Genomic DNA, 17,369 nt, shown 5'->3' on the forward strand with positions numbered 1-17,369 from the left:
AGAGGGAAGGTGAGCTTGCCGTTTACTCTGTAGGGCAGAACAGGTGTCCACAAGCCTCTGGGGGGCAGAACTTTGACTCTGACTATACCGAAATATTGATCTATGGGCAGGAAGTCCTTGAATACGACCACGGGGTGTCCGAGGGGGTAAGTCTTTGTTTTGTTGACGAACGGGTAGAGAGATGTGAAGTCGTAGTAATCGATCCTCTCCCCGGGTTGAGCCACGTAGTGTAGATTTAACGCGTTGGTTCTACCCCCAAACAAAGCGTCACGGGGGTTTAGCCTTTCTGGAAAGTCAAAAGATTTCATAAAGCTTTTCACATTCTCGTCTGCCTTTTTCATCTCGCTCCACTTGTGTTCCCATATCACGGTCATGCGCAGATCGTAAGTGTGCTTCAAGTATTGAATTCTCGTCTTCGTTCTCTCGAGTAGACTCCCGTACGTCGCCCCTTGGGTCAGAGGGTGTTGCTCGTGCGAAGCGAAGCATTTATCACAGCCGTGATAAAAACAACCTAAAAACTCGTACGCTCTCCGCACGCCTTTGTGCTCGCTGTATCCGTCCACAGAGTATTTGCCGAATTTGACCTCCCCACCGTTCAGAGCGTGCTGAATTTTTATCTTCCGCTTTTGCGCCACATACTCCAACCATTGGATAGAAGAAGACGAAAAAGATTTCTGTCCGCTGACGTAATGATCCAACGGAGGAATGGCCAGAGTGTTTGGAGAAAGAAACTTTGTTCTAAAGATTTTCATGCACACGCTGGCTATGGTGATGCAGCTGAAGGGGTCGACTTCCGTGCTTTCCAAGATCTCTTCCCTGAATATCAGACAGGCTCGCCTCAAAATCTTTACGTCGTTCTTACAGTACTTTGCCATCTCTTTCTTGAATAGAAAGATTCCTCCTTTGACCTCGTTGTACCATCGGAAGAACTCCTCGCGATCTTTCGACATCATGCCGTCTACGCCGTAGAATTCGGGAGCGGGGTAAGGCCCTACATAGTCCTGATGTTCTGGGATGTTCCAATAGTGAGGAAAGTAGCCTTTAGCGTCTGACTCGAACCCCATAGCTTTAGGCATAGCGGAGAGTTTCATAGGCATGAAACAGAGGCTGTCGATAAACCTCTGATTAAACTCGGGGTCGGTAAAACACAGAATCTTGCTGCCTTGTGCTACAATGTCAGGAGCTACCCCTTCTTTCACCAGATAGTTAAGCATGAGATAGGAATCGTATCCTCTAGCGTTGTGCGCTATGAAAATATAGTTGCTGTACGCGGGGGTGCGGAATTTCGCAAAGAATTTTTTGATGCAGTCTTCCCCGGACCACGTCCACGTTTCTCCTTTAAAATCCATGCAGCATAAAAAATTTGCAACGTGCACACCCGTTGCTTGATGGCATTCCAGATCGTAGAAGATGAGTTTGTCGCTCCGCTTTTCTTTCTCTAGAGGTTCGATAAAGCACCGATGATTAAACAAATCATCCAACTTTTCCCCGCAGAGACGGCAGCTTGGAACGGCGCATTTATGTTGCTTCTGCTCTGCAAATGATGTTTTAACCACCGTGTTACATTGTGCGCAATAGAAAGCTCGTTCGCATAATGTGTACGTAATGTTTTCATTATTCTTTTTCGGCTCCTTGTGTTTGTCATGACAGTACTGAGATCTGCACAGTCTTAGACAGTCGGGGCATTGCGTAGGCTTCTTCTGTTTGTGTTTGTGACATTCGGAATCATTACAGATGTTGCACGCGTATTTACAAGTATGATTCCTGGGGTCCTTGTAAGTAGCGTAGCAGTAATTGCAGAAGTAATCTGCGCCTAGAAGTCCCTTTATGTTTTTTACACCGTAGTAGTGGTTATCGTGTAAAAATAAGAATAATGTCAGATCATTTGGGATTTCAGAGGTTTGAAAAAAGGAATATCCTTTTTTGGAGGAGGTGCGGTGCAAGACTACAATTTTACACTTGAGATGACTCTCAAATCGATGCACGTCCGCAAACCCGACCTCATCGTGGGGGCTTAGTCCCGCATCTCTCTGTAACTGCTCAGCTATCCTGCGTATCTCAAAACGACTCCTCCCAGGATTCAGCAGCTGTGTGATGCACAGGGCAAAACACAAATTATTACCCTCGTTTTGAAAATCGTATAAATGTCTGAGTTTTTTTCTTACAACTTCGGAAAGGAGGAGGCCTGATAATTTTCTCTTCCCACCTCCCCTCGGAGCGTGTACTAATTGAATCACCAAATCAACGGCGTCGCTCGTCAAGACTTCAAGGTTGCTCTGAATGGCTTTCTCGAGAAGTGATAGAAAGGATTCTAACGCCACTCCCTCAGGGGTCACTTCAATAGGTTCTGAAATGTTTAGATTAGGGCCATGAATTTGAAAAATCATGACGTCATTCGGTTCTATGGATTCGCGAGCAACCTCTACCATATCATCTATAATTCCCGAAACATGGTTGTGAAAATCAGAGAAACTGTTTATGTCCTCTAATGAGGAGAAATTCGCTCTTCTTCTAATTTCTGTGTTGTTAAACGTTTCTCTCTTTTTTATTGTAATATTTGGGTCCGTAGCTGTTCCACGACCGACTTGGTCGGTTTCAATATTGATCACGGGGTGAGAATAATCTGGTCTCTCCTCATCAATTTCAATCGGTGCGTTATTTTGATTATGGTTAATTAAATCCGTAAGACATCGGTCTAATTCGTGGAGACAATCGTATTGTTGTTGTTGTTCTGGTTGTACATTCTCGGGTTGGGCTTCGGGGGTTTCAACACCGTAATCGGTAGGTATTGCCAAACGTTCATTCAGAGATTGTACTGTTTGAAAAACGTGAGGGGTTACTACATCCTGTAGTCCCTCATTTAACGCTGTAAGACATCGTTCTAGTTCATGGAAACAATCGTGTTGTTGTTCTGATTGTGTAATCTCCGGTCGGGCTTCGGGGGTTTCAACACCGTAATCCATAGGTATTGCCAAACGTTCATTCAGAGATTGTACTGTTTGAAACACGTGAGGGGTTACTACATCCTGTAGTCCCTCATTTAACGCTGTAAGACATCGTTCTAGTTCATGGAAACAATCGTGTTGTTGTTCTGATTGTGTAATCTCCGGTCGGGCTTCGGGGGTTTCAACACCGTAATCGGTAGGTATTGCCAAACGTTCATTCAGAGATTGTACTGATTGAAAAACGTGAGGGTTCATCGTATCCTCATGCAGGTTGTCATTTATTTCTGTAAGACAATAAATTAACTCGTGTAAATCATAAATGCTTTATTAGACACGTTGGTTATATATCATGTCGTTATGGTTCATGAGTGAACTCGTGTAAATGCTTTATTAGACACATTGGTTCATGAAAGGGCCTCTCTGAAATTAAAAACGGTTTCGCTCATTAACAAATTAACGGAGCTTAACATTGCGAGCGAAGCCGAAATCACTTGGCTCTGCGTACCGTGGATACGAGCGACTTTCAGACGTTCAGCGATTACAACCGCGTCTTTGGCCCTTCGAATGAGATCAGCCGTCATGAGATCCTCCTCCTCCTCCTCCACATATTGATTCGGCTCATGCTCCTGAAGTTGACCCGCCCCGTCTTCCTGATTTGAAGTCGCGCTGGCGGCTAAAGTACAGATGAGAAAACAATCTTACTATCGATTTGTGAAATCATTTAATTTCATGTCTGGTAAAACATTAAAAAAATAAAATAAAAAATAAATAAAAAAACTTACGTGACGGAGGAGGTCCTCCGGGTTGTGAAGCATGTTCCCCACTGTCGAAACGCAACGAACTCGCTTCAGACAACGTTTCCCAGGCATTCGGAACCTGTTGAGTAATTATTGGAGGGGATTCTAATGCTGGAGTAGGCTCCCAGTCATTCATCGCTTGATTAATGATGTCATCATCTTTGAAAACACAAGATTGAATAATTTAGTCCAATGAGAATAATAATGATTCAAAATAATAATAATAATACTAATAAAAAATTAATAAATACCCGGAGAACCACGAAAAGGGTGTACAATCGCTATATGCTCGACGTCAAGATCCGTATATAATGAAATCTCTTGGTATTCAAATTCATCATCTAGATATTATGAACAATAGACATATTAATTTGGTAGAAAATGATCTGAAAAAAATCTTTATATAAGTTATATAGGATAACTAATGGAAGTTTTCTGTGAAAACTGAGATTCATTCAGAAATCATTATATTACATGCCCGCTAGATGGCGGTGTAGGATAACTAATGGAAGTTTTCTGTGAAAACTGAGATTCATTACATTACATGTCCGTTAGATGGCAGTGTAGGATAACTAATGGAAGTTTTCTGTGAAAAACCAAGGTTCATTCAGTATGGTCTTATAATGCAGGGAAGACAGTTTTAAATGTAACGTTCAAACAATATGCAATTATGACGACTTATGATGTTATCTTACTATACATATTATTGTGTTAACTTAATATACATATTATAATGTTAACTTATTATTCAACAGTTGTGAAATATAGTATAAATGTTTAATATTACATTAAAGGTTTAGCAACGTTTTATTACTTTCATAATAATACTGTAGTAATTTAATACATTCATAATAACTCTAAAGTCTTACCTCGTGTTTGAGAAGTGTTCATCTTGTGAAGACTCGCTCAGATGGGGTACTGGTCAGACTGAAACACCTAACTTCCTAGCCTCTTTTGTACATTTTCTCGGGGGGTGTGGGGGGAGATGTATTTTGTTATAATACAGTGTGTGTGTGTGTGTGTGTGTATGCAGGTGTATGGGATACCGATGATATGGTCTGTAATCACTGAATGGAGTTCATTCAGTGGAGAAAGTTGCCAAGGCCATACAGAGATTGTGAGCCTGAGACGCCGAGGACCCTCAGGAAATGAGTTTTAAAGATTCGACACATTTTAGAGTAGAGATAGAGGTTTAATTCAGCGTGTGTGTCTGAGACGTTGAGGCCTCCCTCTCTCTCAGGAAAAGGGAGCATACGGACAATCGCATACCGCAGTCGAATGCATGTTGACTCCTCAAGGAAACGTTCCCCCCTCTCTCTCCTTAAATGCTCGCGCGCTAGACACGCACCCCGGATTGGTCTGTTGAGAATGCCTCCTCATTGGTTCATCAGAGTTTTGTTTGAAGTTACTCAAAGTAAGCATATTTGTGTGCGCATGCGCGGCTCTGTGCTACTAGGGATGTGTGTGTGTGTGTGTGTGTGTGTGTGTGTGTGTGTGACTAAGGGCGCGTGTGTGTATGTGTGCGTGTGACTGTGTGTGTGTGTGCGTGTGTGCAGATAACGGTTTCCCTACAGCGCTAGTCAAGGTCATGTGCGAGCGCATCAGTATGTGTGTGTGTGTGTGTGTCTTTAGCGTTGTTCTGTGTGGACTAGGGGTTTGTGTGTGTGTGTGCGTGTTTGTGTGTGTGTGTCGCAGGTGGCTAGGGTTACACAGCTCCGGAGAGTCGACATCAAAGAAGATCAAAATAATGTTTTAATTAAGCTTATCAAAACTTATCAAAACAAAATATCAAAGCATTGCTTTACACTTTGATCGTCTTGACATTGATTGATGTGATGACGTCACACGGTGGGGTGATGTAGGGGGTGGGGGGTGGTGGGGGGGGGTGTGGTGGGGGGGGGGGGGGGTGGCGGGTTCAACTAGAGGTCAACCTGTCACTTTGACATGAGGGGCCCTATATAAATATATATTCAGTTTTATTCAACCCCCTAGTGACATTATTTTTTAGTATACTTAGTACAACATCCTTTTCCAGTTATGACAGCTTTCAAGCGTGAAGCATAGCTTGACACAAGTGTCTTGCAGCGACCTATGGGTATCTTAGCCCATTCTTCATGGGCAAAAGCCTCCAGTTCAGTCACATTCTTAGGCTTGCGCACTGCAACTGCCTTCTTTAGGTCCCACCAGAGGTTCTCAATTGGATTTAAGTCTGGTGATTGCGATGGCCACTCTAGAATGTTCCAGCCTTTCATGTTCAACCATGCTCTAGTGGACTTGGATGTGTGCTTCGGATCATTGTCCTGTTGGAAGGTCCAATGTCTCCCAAGCCGCAGGTTTGTGACTGACTCCATCACATTTTCCTCCAAGATCTCCTGGTACTGAAGGGAATTCATGGTACTCTGCACACGTTGAAGCTTTCCTGTACCATTAGAAGCAAAACAGCCCCAAAGCATAATTGACCCCCCGCCATGCTTCACAGTAGGCAAGGTGTTCTTTTGTTCATAAGCCTGGTTCTTCCTTCTCCAAACATAGCGCTGGTCCGTTGTCCCAAACAGTTCTAATTTAGTTTCATCTGACCACAGTACACTGTCCCAAAACCTTTGTGGCTTGTCCACATGACTTTTGGCATACTGCAGTCGACTTTTCTTGTTCTTTGGAGTCAGCAAGGGGGTGCGTCTGGGCGTTCTGGCATGGAGGTCTTCGTTATGCAGTGCGCGCCTTATTGTCTGAGCTGAAACTTCAGTGCCCACATCTGACAGGTCTTTTTTCAGTTCCTTAGCAGTCACGCAGGGATTTTTCTCCACATTACGCTTCAGGTAGCGCACAGCAGTCGCGGTCAGGATCTTCTTTCTGCCACGACCAGGTAACGTTTCCACTGTGCCCTTTAACTTGAACTTGCGAATGATACTTCCGATAGTGTCTCTTGGAATATTTAACAACTTCGCAATCTTTTTATATCCATTGCCATTCTTGTGAAGAGCAATAACCTCTTCTCTTGTCTTCTGGGACCATTCTCTTGCCTTCACCATGCTTGGAAACACACCAGTAGATGTCTAGAAGGAGCTGAGTATCACAGTCCTTTTAAATCTGCCTAATTGGTGCTTATCATGCTTGATTGCTGCTCGTTGACATCCACAGATGTTTTCAATACCTGATGGAAAACACTGGAATTAACCTCTGTTCTTAGGAGTGGTAGTCGTAAAGGGGTTGAATAATTGTGTCAATGAAGAAATCACAAAAAGGCCATTTAATACTTTATGACAAAAAAAATTGATGCTATCTTAGTTGCATTTAGTTCTTTAACAAGTCCTTGTAAGATTTCATTATGAACACAATTACAAATGTGCACTGAATTCCATAAAACCCTTCGCAGCATTGGGGGTTGAATAAATTTGATCACAACTGTATATAAAAGAAAAGACTTACATTTATAGAAAAAAGTCATGTTGGTTTAACATATCAATTATATATACATTACATAAAAGAAATACCTTAAATTTATATATAATAGTCACGATGTTTTAACAGAGAATAATTTAGTTTGAAGAACATGAATAAGTATTTTTTGGTAAACATAACTTTAATATGTGCAACCGATGTGCATATTTTTTTCATGTAAATCCCACAAACCTTTTTTTCAGTGTATCAGTCATAAATGAGCCAAGGAATGCAACCTCATCCTCTACATCAGGGGTACTCAACTGGCGGACCGCGGTCCGGATCCGGACCCGAACGCAGTCCTGTCCGGACCCAATCTCATTCCTGATTAACTGGATACGGACCAAAACAAAACCGTAGCATTTATTTCAGGGCTATTGAAAAAACACTCCGTCACGAGTGTTACGTTTGCCACCCCAAGCCACCCCAACCACAAGCCTGCCTGGTTGACGCTTTGTGTGCGGCGCGAGGGTCCGCGCGGCGAAAATGACGTAATCGCTGTGGCTCCGCGTGTGCGCGAGTGCCTCGCGCGCTGTCGGTTCGAGAAGTCGTGCACCTCTCGAATTTTGTAACTGGACATCATGGATATCATGAATATCTGTGTCCTGTACTCCATCACTTTTCCTTTTATAATTCAAGATCTCTTTTATTAAACACATTTCAACTATAAACTTCAGTATCTGCTAGGATGAAAAGACGAGGCAGTGAAACAGTGGCTTCGCTCAAACTCCTGAAACTGCTTTGAGGGATTTTCCCACCTAAAGCCGGAGCCGAGTTCACCTCTAGCACTGCTCCCCCTCCAGGTCACAACCCGCAATTTCAATACATTAACCTCCCCACATGGTGTTAACATTTCTAACATAGACCTGAATACATAAATGTGACAATCCATTTAGGGCGTCACACCTTTCTTTGTAATAATGTCTTTATATTCCTCATACAGACGTATAAGTAGTGTCAGGAATGTCACTGACGGCCGTGACCGCCAGAGGGCGCCATCACCGGAATATTGACCTGCACACCTGACTCCAATCTGCTACTCACCACACCCTATATAAGGACTCATCTCTCAACACCAGTGTGAAGTATTGCCTCCCTGTGTTGCATACCAAGCTGTGTTTCTGTATACGTCTGCTAAATGCTGTAAATGTAAATGTTATTACTCACCTGCTAATGGATCCTTCTCTACCCTCGGGTTTGCCTCTGTTACAAGTAGCTCCTGTTCAGCAGAAGAAAATAAAAGCTGCTCATTCCTTCAGCTCTTTCGACATTTTCTTGCTTTTTCGAATATCAATTAGTGAGGCTGTTTAAATACTGTGTGCATGCGCATGAATGCCAATTACAAAAGCCTGGCTTGAATTAGTGGGAACAGGTTGCATCTGGATTTCGTTAGTGGAACGGAACTAGACGGAAGTGAACTGTTTGGCTAACTCAAGCAAGGCTCACTCTAATAAGCGCCGCTTTCATAAGCTCGCTTCGTGGAATAGCCCCCAGGAGCACAGATACCCACACCAACTCCACTCCAGACAGATTCTCTGAGGGCTTTAAGGGCATGAAAGGATACTCACTTCCTCTTTATGCCCAGTGAGACAACTACATAGAGAGAGATAGAGATTCATAACATCTGTTTGAGCATAATTGTGCTCAAGATGTTTCGTGACATTTTTACCCCTTGTCTTCAAGTCCTTCTTACTTTAAAAGGGACATGAACAATTACTATTACAATTACAATTAATTAAAATTATGATTGCAGTTGTGTTTATTTCCTTCTCTAAGGTCATCACACAGAGTGGACTGGAGTGACATCACACGGACTGGATTGGAACATGGAACAGACTCAATTTATTTAGAGCGCCACCCACTGTGCTGCAATATTCATGGTGTGCTTGTTCCTTCTATTTACATTCCATGTTTTCATGATGGTGTTAGACTGTATTTACTGTATATCCAGAGGACCTTTAGTTTTTTATTATCTGCACAGGAGCCTTGCATTTGTTTTCGAGCTGCTAGATTTTAGACAGGAAATATTTACAGCCAGTTTAAGTAAGGAAAAACAACAAAGGCAAAGACAATTACAATTCTAAGATGGAATAAGAGACGTGTTCATGTGAGTCCTTATATAATGCTAATAATAATGAAAACACATCCCTCTTGTTCACTGTTATTAAAGGACAAATCAAGCAAGCCGGATTCCTGGGGGTACTGTGTGCTTCATTCAACCAGACACCAACAAAGGGAGGAGGTGCATGGTTGATGGGAGGAGGTGCATAGTTGATGGGAGGAGGTGCATAGCTGATGTGAGGAGGTGCATAGTTGATGTGAGGAGGTGCATAGTTGATGTGAGGAGGTGCATGGTTGATGTGAGGAGGTGCATAGCTGATGTGAGGAGGTGCATAGCTGATGTGAGGAGGTGCATAGTTGATGTGAGGAGGTGCATAGCTGATGTGAGGAGGTGCATAGCTGATGTGAGGAGGTGCATAGTTGATGTGAGGAGGTGCATAGCTGATGTGAGGAGGTGCATGGTTGATGTGAGGAGGTGCATAGCTGATGGGAGGAGGTGCATAGTTGATGGGAGGAGGTGCATAGTTGATGTGAGGAGGTGCATAGCTGATGGGAGGAGGTGCATAGCTGATGTGAGGAGGTGCATAGCTGAAGATCACTATGTTAGCATAACACATTATTACATCATATATAATGTGCATATGTAGACAAGAAAACTAAACAACAGCCTATATAGATATTACAGCCCAATAGCAGGGGAAGATTCTATTAGTAAACAAACAAATAAATGAATTTCCTATTAGTAAATAAAATAATAAATTACCAATTAATAGAACAAAAATCTCTAAGCTAACAACCTCCTGGATCATGATTGACAGTAGCATATTCACATGAGTCATGTTCCTTCTTAAACATCTCCCTGGTAACATGTTTGGAACTGTTTGCTTTATTATGGAACTTCACTGCTGCATATGTGAGTCCTTCAGCAGATGTGCTGGCCAGTTGTGCAATGGGTCCTACTGAGGAAGCAAATGGAATTGTGGGTAATTGAGCTGTCGAGTAAATGTCCATATCATGGAAGTGTGATGGTGGTTGAACTAAATTATAAACAGTTTGGGAGGGATCAGAGGGGTTTGTGGGTAACTGGCCTTGGGCATAAATGGTTTGGGAGGGATCAGAGGGGTTTGTGGGTAGACAGACAGTAGAGTAGACTGTAGACGCTCCAATGTCTGAGAGAGAATGGCTTCTGGTGTCTTTAATCTCCTCATAGTCACAGCCATTAAATGAAACCTGAGAACAATCATATTCAATAATCAACATCAAGATGAATCATAACAAACTACAGTTTGCCAGTTGTGTTAAAAGGTAGTAACCTAACATCTTATTTGTTTGTGTTTTGTACATTTGAGAATAAATGCAAAAAATCTAAGTGGTTATTCCCAAGGTGAGCTTTGTCCTTTTACCAGGGTAACAGGAAGGAAGGTTATTTAATTTTATTGGTGCATGTGAGTTATGAATAATGTCCTCCCTAGAAATGAAAGAACCCCAGCTCCACTACTGACATACTGAAACACAGTTCTGACTCACCCTGCAGCTGTCTGAGGACTTGTGGAAGGACTGTCCTTTGGATGACGCTGAGAAGGAATATTCTCATTCAATCAAACATTTCAACTAAAAATCTAAATCTACTCGAAGGTGACACACTAAAATTAAACAGACATTTGATCATCTGACTCTAGTGGTTTTGCTTTGTGTGCTTTGTACATGCATGGTCATCTCTACCCAGTAGGGGGCAGCATCAGACTCCACTGTAACACACTCTGGGGCCTAATGAGCCCTTTTCCTGACTAATAAATGTTATTAATCTACATAACAGATATATGTGACAATCACACCTGAACATTCAGATCTGCACATCTGTTATTACTTCAAACATGCATAAATGTCTCTGTGTTAAAACTATTAACATGACTTTTAACATTGGAATTTATCATGACATCATAGTACAAAACAGTTGATCAAAACCAAATATTTGGTGAATCAAAATTTTCAAATGGTTTTGAATATGTGAGTATGAACACAATGCCACACTATGAGTGTGTACACTATGGTACACTATGAGTGTGAACACTGGGGTGTGTGCATGTGTTTGTTACCTTGTGTCTTCCTTCTCTTCCTGAGAGTCACTATGAGGAATGATGTTCCCATCAGAAGCAGCACCAGAATCACAGACAGAACACTGATCACAGTGGAAGATGGAGATCCTGCAGGAACAGAGTCATAACATGTGAGCCAATCACATTGAACCTCTATCCTGGTCATGCAGTGGTGTCTGAAGATGACAGTATGTGAGTAGTTTCACTCCACACTGTACAGTCCACGGTGTGTCAGCACCTGTCGCAGGAGAGGAAGATGATGTGGGTGTGGATGATGAAGATGTGGTTGGTTGGGTGGCCTGTGGACTGAAGTGTGATGATAAATGTGGTGATGGTGTGGTGATTGAAACTGCAATATCTGAATGAACAGGAGCACAAAAGTGACAGATTGTCCACACTGTGATTAGTCCACACTGTGATTAGTCCACACTGTGATAAGTCCACACTGTGATTAGTCCACACTGTGATAAGTCCACACTGTGATTAGTCCACACTGTGATTAGTCCACACTGTGATAAGTCCACACTGTGATAAGTCCACACTGTGATTAGTCCACACTGTGTCCACTGCTATAGACTGGATATTCAGGAAAGGTACATTATGTGTCACCTGTGCTTGTGTCTATTATAGGAGAGGAAGTGACTGTAGTTTTAGATGTTGTGAATACAGTTGATCTTGGTGATGAGCATGATGAAGATACTGATGGTGCTGGCACTTGTGGTTCTGTTAATGGAGATGAAGACATTAACATTTCAACATTCAGTTGCAAAAGCAAAAACTGTTATCCGCCCCCTCCTGTGCCCAGAGCACAGAGCAGTACCCATAGGAATTGTGGGTTTTGGTACACTATTTGTGGCTGCTGCTTCTCACCTCTGTGTGTGTGTGTGTGTGTGTGTGTGTGTGTTTGTGTGTTTGTGTGTTGGTTGATTGCATAAAGAGAGAAAGACAATATAGAAATGTGTAAAAATAATAAAAATAATAATGACTGTCATAAACAGTACATCTGAGGTCTGTATTATAGTCATGAACATACTTCATGTGTGCACATACATAAACAGCTCACACAGACATTCATCTAAAAGTCACCCATAATTTCTGGGACATATTGATGTATTCTGTGTCATGGTGGTTGAGCCCAGACACCACCAAAGGGCACGCACATTCACTCCTTCACACACGCCCACTCCAACACAGCGCACATTCTCTCATTCCTGGACACTCCCTTCATCACAATCACCCCAATACTAACACCTGTCTCTGATTAGGTTCAGGCCCTATAAATCCCCACAGGTCGGTCTGTCCAGTGCTGTGCATTCAGCCTGCACCCTCACCTCTCTACGTGGGATAGTCTGATCTGCACTGGGACTGCTGTTCGCCTGTGGACTCTCTTCTGCTTTTCATCTTTCTGAGTTTTGCTTTGTGTTTGTTCTGCTAAGTGGCCTGAGTGTTTCAGTTATTCTAACCATGGATAATAAAGCCTTTCGCTTACAACCTCTGTCTCCTGCTGCCTCTGTCCCCACGTCACATACTAATGGCTGTATTCTAAAAAAGTCAATTCTACAGAATAAAACATCATGCACACAGTGATAAAGCTACACTGCTATTTCAGGCTTTTTTCTGCCCCTCATTTTAAACATTATAAATATGACATTAACCTCCCCATAATGTATTAGAAAAAATGTGCAGCTGTAGACAGACTCCTAAAAGAAAGTGTCTGAAATAACAGATTCATTGATCATGTTATGTACTCACCAGTCACTGTCAGGTAGATCTGTGTGATATAAACCTTGTATCCATGATCAGATTCCCAGTGTGATTCAGCTCCACACCAGTATGTACCAGAACCAGTCAGTTCTCTGATGGTCACAGTGAAGAGTAGAGTTGTTCTGTCGTCATACAGAGACATGGATCCCTCATTTATCCATCTGCCACTCTCTTTAACTGACGTTTTATAAGCACAAACATCAGTGCCCACAATCTTGCAGAGAAACTTGGGGTCACTCCTCTGGGATTCTGGGTATTTGCAACTGATGTTCACAGTTCCTCCTCTATAGCCAGTCTCACTGATGGACCTCCCATAGTTTAGATCTGTCAATCATATACATTCAGATCAAGATGTGTATTTAGTGATACTCATGTTATTCTGGCATTTACTATTCTAATAAATGCCAATACATGCTAATAAATGCTAATAAAGTGAAATATCACACATATTTAGCTCTGCTAACTGTTTCACATGACTGTGGTTGATTTAGGATTGAAATGTAAGATCTGCTTCACACTTGCATCCTTTAATGCTACGGATCAACAGAGCAGCCTCGCTGCTCCAGTGTCCTGGGGTTGAAAAATGGCAACTTACTTATTTTGTTTATTTGGTTTCATTATGTCCTGATGTCCTGTTTAAGTTTGGTTCCTGTGATGCACCATGTACTGCTATAATAGGCTCCGCCTCCCATGACCCGGAGTTGGATTTAGCAGTTTAGTAGATGAATGTATGTTTCATGATACTCACCTTCTGTTACATTCACCTTCACTCCAGTGTAGGTGTGTAGTTGATCAGACACAACAACACCACACTGGTATGTTCCAGAGACATTTACACTCAGTTCTCTGATAAACACACTGAAGAATCCTGCACGTCTGTTGTCATGAACTGAGGATCTGAGCTGATGAGTCCAGTCAGTGTTTGGGTTTGTTGTTATTTGATCTAAACACCACTGATCATTTCCAATCTTACAGAAAGATTTCAGTTTGGTTTTGTAATCATCCTCATATTTGCACTTGATGTTGACTCCTCCCCCTGCATATGCAGTCACTTCTTTAGAGGCCACACCCCCTGCTAAAAGCATTTTGACATCACACTGTTATAAAGAGTCCTGTATGAGAGCTTGTACTGTCACCCTCCCTGTAGTGGTAATACATGATGCTGGAAGGGGTAGTATGAAGAACAGGAGCTGTAGAGGACACTCACCTGCTATTACCTTCACTTTCACTGCTGTGTATGTGTCTGTCTGTAGATATTTATCCACTGCACACTGGTAGGTTCCAGTATCCTCCACAGTGAGGTTTCTCATCAACACCCAGAAGACTTTAGCACTGGTGTTATCATACAGAGAGAATCTGCCTTCATGCACCCATGTGTTTTTATCTTCTGTTTTAATTTGGTCATCACATGGTGTACTTTCACCCTTGCAGAAATATTTATTGTTTGTTTCATATCCTTTGTGATATTTGCATTTGATCATGACTCCTCCTCCTGAATATGCTGTCACTTCACTGGTAGACTCTCCTGTCACTGAAACACATATCAAATATCAGAGTGAGCTCATAATATATTTGTGAAAGCTCAGTGGTGACTTTTCACAAGTATAACACTGCTGCGCAGGCGAATTCAGACCTTAACAACCTTCCTGTGCAAATAACACTCAGACAAATAACTTCCTCTTACTGACAGTCTTTTTGATGTAGAAGTGCTTTTCGTTACCTGAGATCAGGTAGAGGGTGAAAATTATGAAGACCTTCATTCTGAGTTCAGGAGTTCAGATATCCAGACCAACTCCACTCCACTGCAAACAGATACCGGAGTCACACCACAGCTCTGTCTCTGTCTGGGCTGTTTCTTCATCCGATTAATAAAGCGCAAGTGACAATGGACTTCCCTCTTTCAAGAGGGAGAGAGAGACCATGACAAGTCAGTTTTATTCCTCCCAGGAAGTGACATATAAATGTTTATTAAAGCTTTGTAGGAAATACATAACAAGTCAAATTTTGGGACAAGTTCAGGAACCTTGTAGCTAGTGGCATTTTCTTCTTTAAATAAATGGCAACCTATTTATTTGCCGTTTTCATAGGTTCACATGTGAAACCAATTTTTTCACACTGCACACACATCTTCACAATTTCTCCCTCATAAATTAACAGCACAACATAGTTTGTATTTATTGTGTCATATTCCTTTGACTACTGAAACATGTAAGTTTAACGTGAAACTTAAATCGAAGTTGAAACTGTTTGTTGTGATGTAGATGTCAGTGTGTTCTGTAATGGTCTACAGCAGATATCAATGAGTGTTGTATCACAGTGTGTGTGTGTGTGTGTGTGTGTGTTCTCTCACCTCCTCCCCTCTCTCAGCCTCAGTGAAAGATATAGATGACGTATCGACTGTCTGAGTCATTTGGGCATCTTGTGCACATGCATGTACATGATTCATATAATTGTTTCTGAATGTTGTTCATGATAATCTAATAAGCTAAAAAAGCTGATTAAACTGATAAACTTAATTAAACGACAGTATTTAAAATAACACTTGTTTTACAAGCTCATGTTTTTATAATACCACCATAGTCAGCATAGATTGTCATGAATCTTGGTAGAAACAAACCTTTTGGTTGTTTAAAAACCTTCATTTGATGCTGATGATTCTAATTGTTTCAGAAGTGTCTGTTCTTACCTGAGATCAGTTAGAAGATGAAGATGAGGAGAATCTTCATCCTGAGATCAGCTTTGTTTGTTGACTTCAACTTCAACTCCCAGATCAGTTGAGGATTAAAGCTAAAGTCTTTGAAGATTCGGTCTGTCTGCATCTGTGTCTGGTCTGTTTCTCTCACTGTTTATCTGTACATTTGTTTCTGTCAGACCACAGGAAGATGAGACATTAGCCACTTCCTATTGCAGCTGGTGACAAACCAAATTCATCTTTACTACATCAGTATGACAAATACATTTAATAAAAGGTCATTTTCTGTGGATTACTTTATTGACTTGTCTTGATTTAATGTTTGTAATACTGAGGTCTCTATTATTAATACTATGTTCACATTAATATTAGTGGTAATTAATTAATTACAGGAAAATTAACGAACTAAAAAAATTAACGCATTTTAACGCATGAGACACTTTTGCACTGTGGAATGTTTCTCAGTGCACGAGTTCCAGACATACAGATTATATGGACGTACAATAAGATGATGGAGATGACTGAAGAGGCTACGCTGGTGGATGGGAAATTTAAATATAAGAAACTTCCAGATGGAAGTACAAACACAAATAGTGTTATTTACACTTTATGTAGGAAGGAGTTCGCTTATCACAGGAGCACTTCCACCCATTGTTACCACCTCAACGCAAAACAACGCAAACACCCCTAATTAATATATTAATACTACTGTATGTTATTATTAATAGGGGCAGTCATGGCCTGGCGGTTAGGGAACTGGTCTTGTGACCGGAGGGTCCGATTCCCAGACCTGTGGCCATGACTGAGGTGCCCCTGAGCAAGGCCCTTAACCCTCAATTGCTCACTTGTATAAAAATGAGATAAAATATAAGTTGCTCTGGCTAAGGGCATCTGCCAAATGCCATAAATGTAAATGTAAATGTAATAGAATGGCAACTGTGTGTTCATCGAGACTCTCTCTCCTGCCATCTAGTGGGGGAGAATTCACCTGCATCCCTGGGCCTCCTCTGATCAGCACAGCATCAGCTCTATCCTGCTGTACCACACTAGATCCAGCTCATGACCCTTGTTACTGGATCTGGAGTCACTCTACCTACACTGTGACATCCAGTCACATAGACTATATATGGTGAATGTTGGTCAACACCCCTCCTGAATGTTAAGTATGTTAAGGATAAACAGCAGAATCACACAGTGGTTAACGATGCATAATCACAGAGGGGTCAGTTAGGGGTGCATTTGTGGCCTAAAGGTTAGTGACATGGCCCTGGGCCCATAAAGTTGGTGGATCAAGCAGTAATCTTAGCTGAAGTGCCCTTGAGTAAGACATGTAAGCCCCCAACTGTTCCATGGTAGCCACTTGCACACTCAGCCGGGTATGTGTGTGTGCACAATCTGAATGGGTTAAATGCAGATTTTCCCTAAAGGGGATTAATACAGGTGGTTCTTTTAATCGAGTGTTCAAGAATATAAACACTCCCCTAGGCTAGATTTAATCTTATCCAGATTAAATTTACATAGACTTGTCAGTTGACTGCATGTGTAATACCTGCACACTGACCCCATAACACTGGTG

At 41.9% G+C, this 17,369-nt stretch overlaps 1 protein-coding gene across 6 annotated transcripts; it reads right to left on the reverse strand.

Moving 5' to 3' along the window:
• Positions 1-8,533: 8,533 nt before the first annotated feature.
• On the reverse strand, positions 8,534-15,928 carry LOC143486094 (polymeric immunoglobulin receptor-like). Of its 6 annotated transcripts, XM_076985917.1 has the most exons (11): positions 15,788-15,928; positions 15,452-15,519; positions 14,822-14,998; positions 14,309-14,632; positions 13,850-14,176; positions 13,090-13,425; positions 11,947-12,060; positions 11,576-11,695; positions 11,338-11,445; positions 10,769-10,815; positions 8,535-10,471 (listed from the first exon to the last, which is right to left on the reverse strand). In XM_076985917.1, exons 3-11 carry the CDS (start codon positions 14,859-14,861, stop codon positions 10,031-10,033), a joined length of 1,857 nt encoding a protein of 618 aa, XP_076842032.1. In that variant the 5' UTR covers positions 14,862-14,998; positions 15,452-15,519; positions 15,788-15,928; the 3' UTR covers positions 8,535-10,030. The 6 variants fall into 6 exon arrangements, with proteins under 6 accessions (XP_076842034.1, XP_076842032.1, XP_076842033.1 ...); XM_076985919.1 differs by lacking the exon at positions 15,452-15,519 and having other exon boundaries at positions 8,534-10,471; positions 14,822-14,903; XM_076985918.1 differs by lacking the exon at positions 15,452-15,519 and having other exon boundaries at positions 14,822-14,956.
• Between the last annotated feature and the right edge of the window lie 1,441 nt (positions 15,929-17,369).

This window comes from Brachyhypopomus gauderio, unplaced genomic scaffold, assembly GCF_052324685.1.
Source record: "Brachyhypopomus gauderio isolate BG-103 unplaced genomic scaffold, BGAUD_0.2 sc44, whole genome shotgun sequence".
NCBI lineage: Eukaryota > Metazoa > Chordata > Actinopteri > Gymnotiformes > Hypopomidae > Brachyhypopomus > Brachyhypopomus gauderio.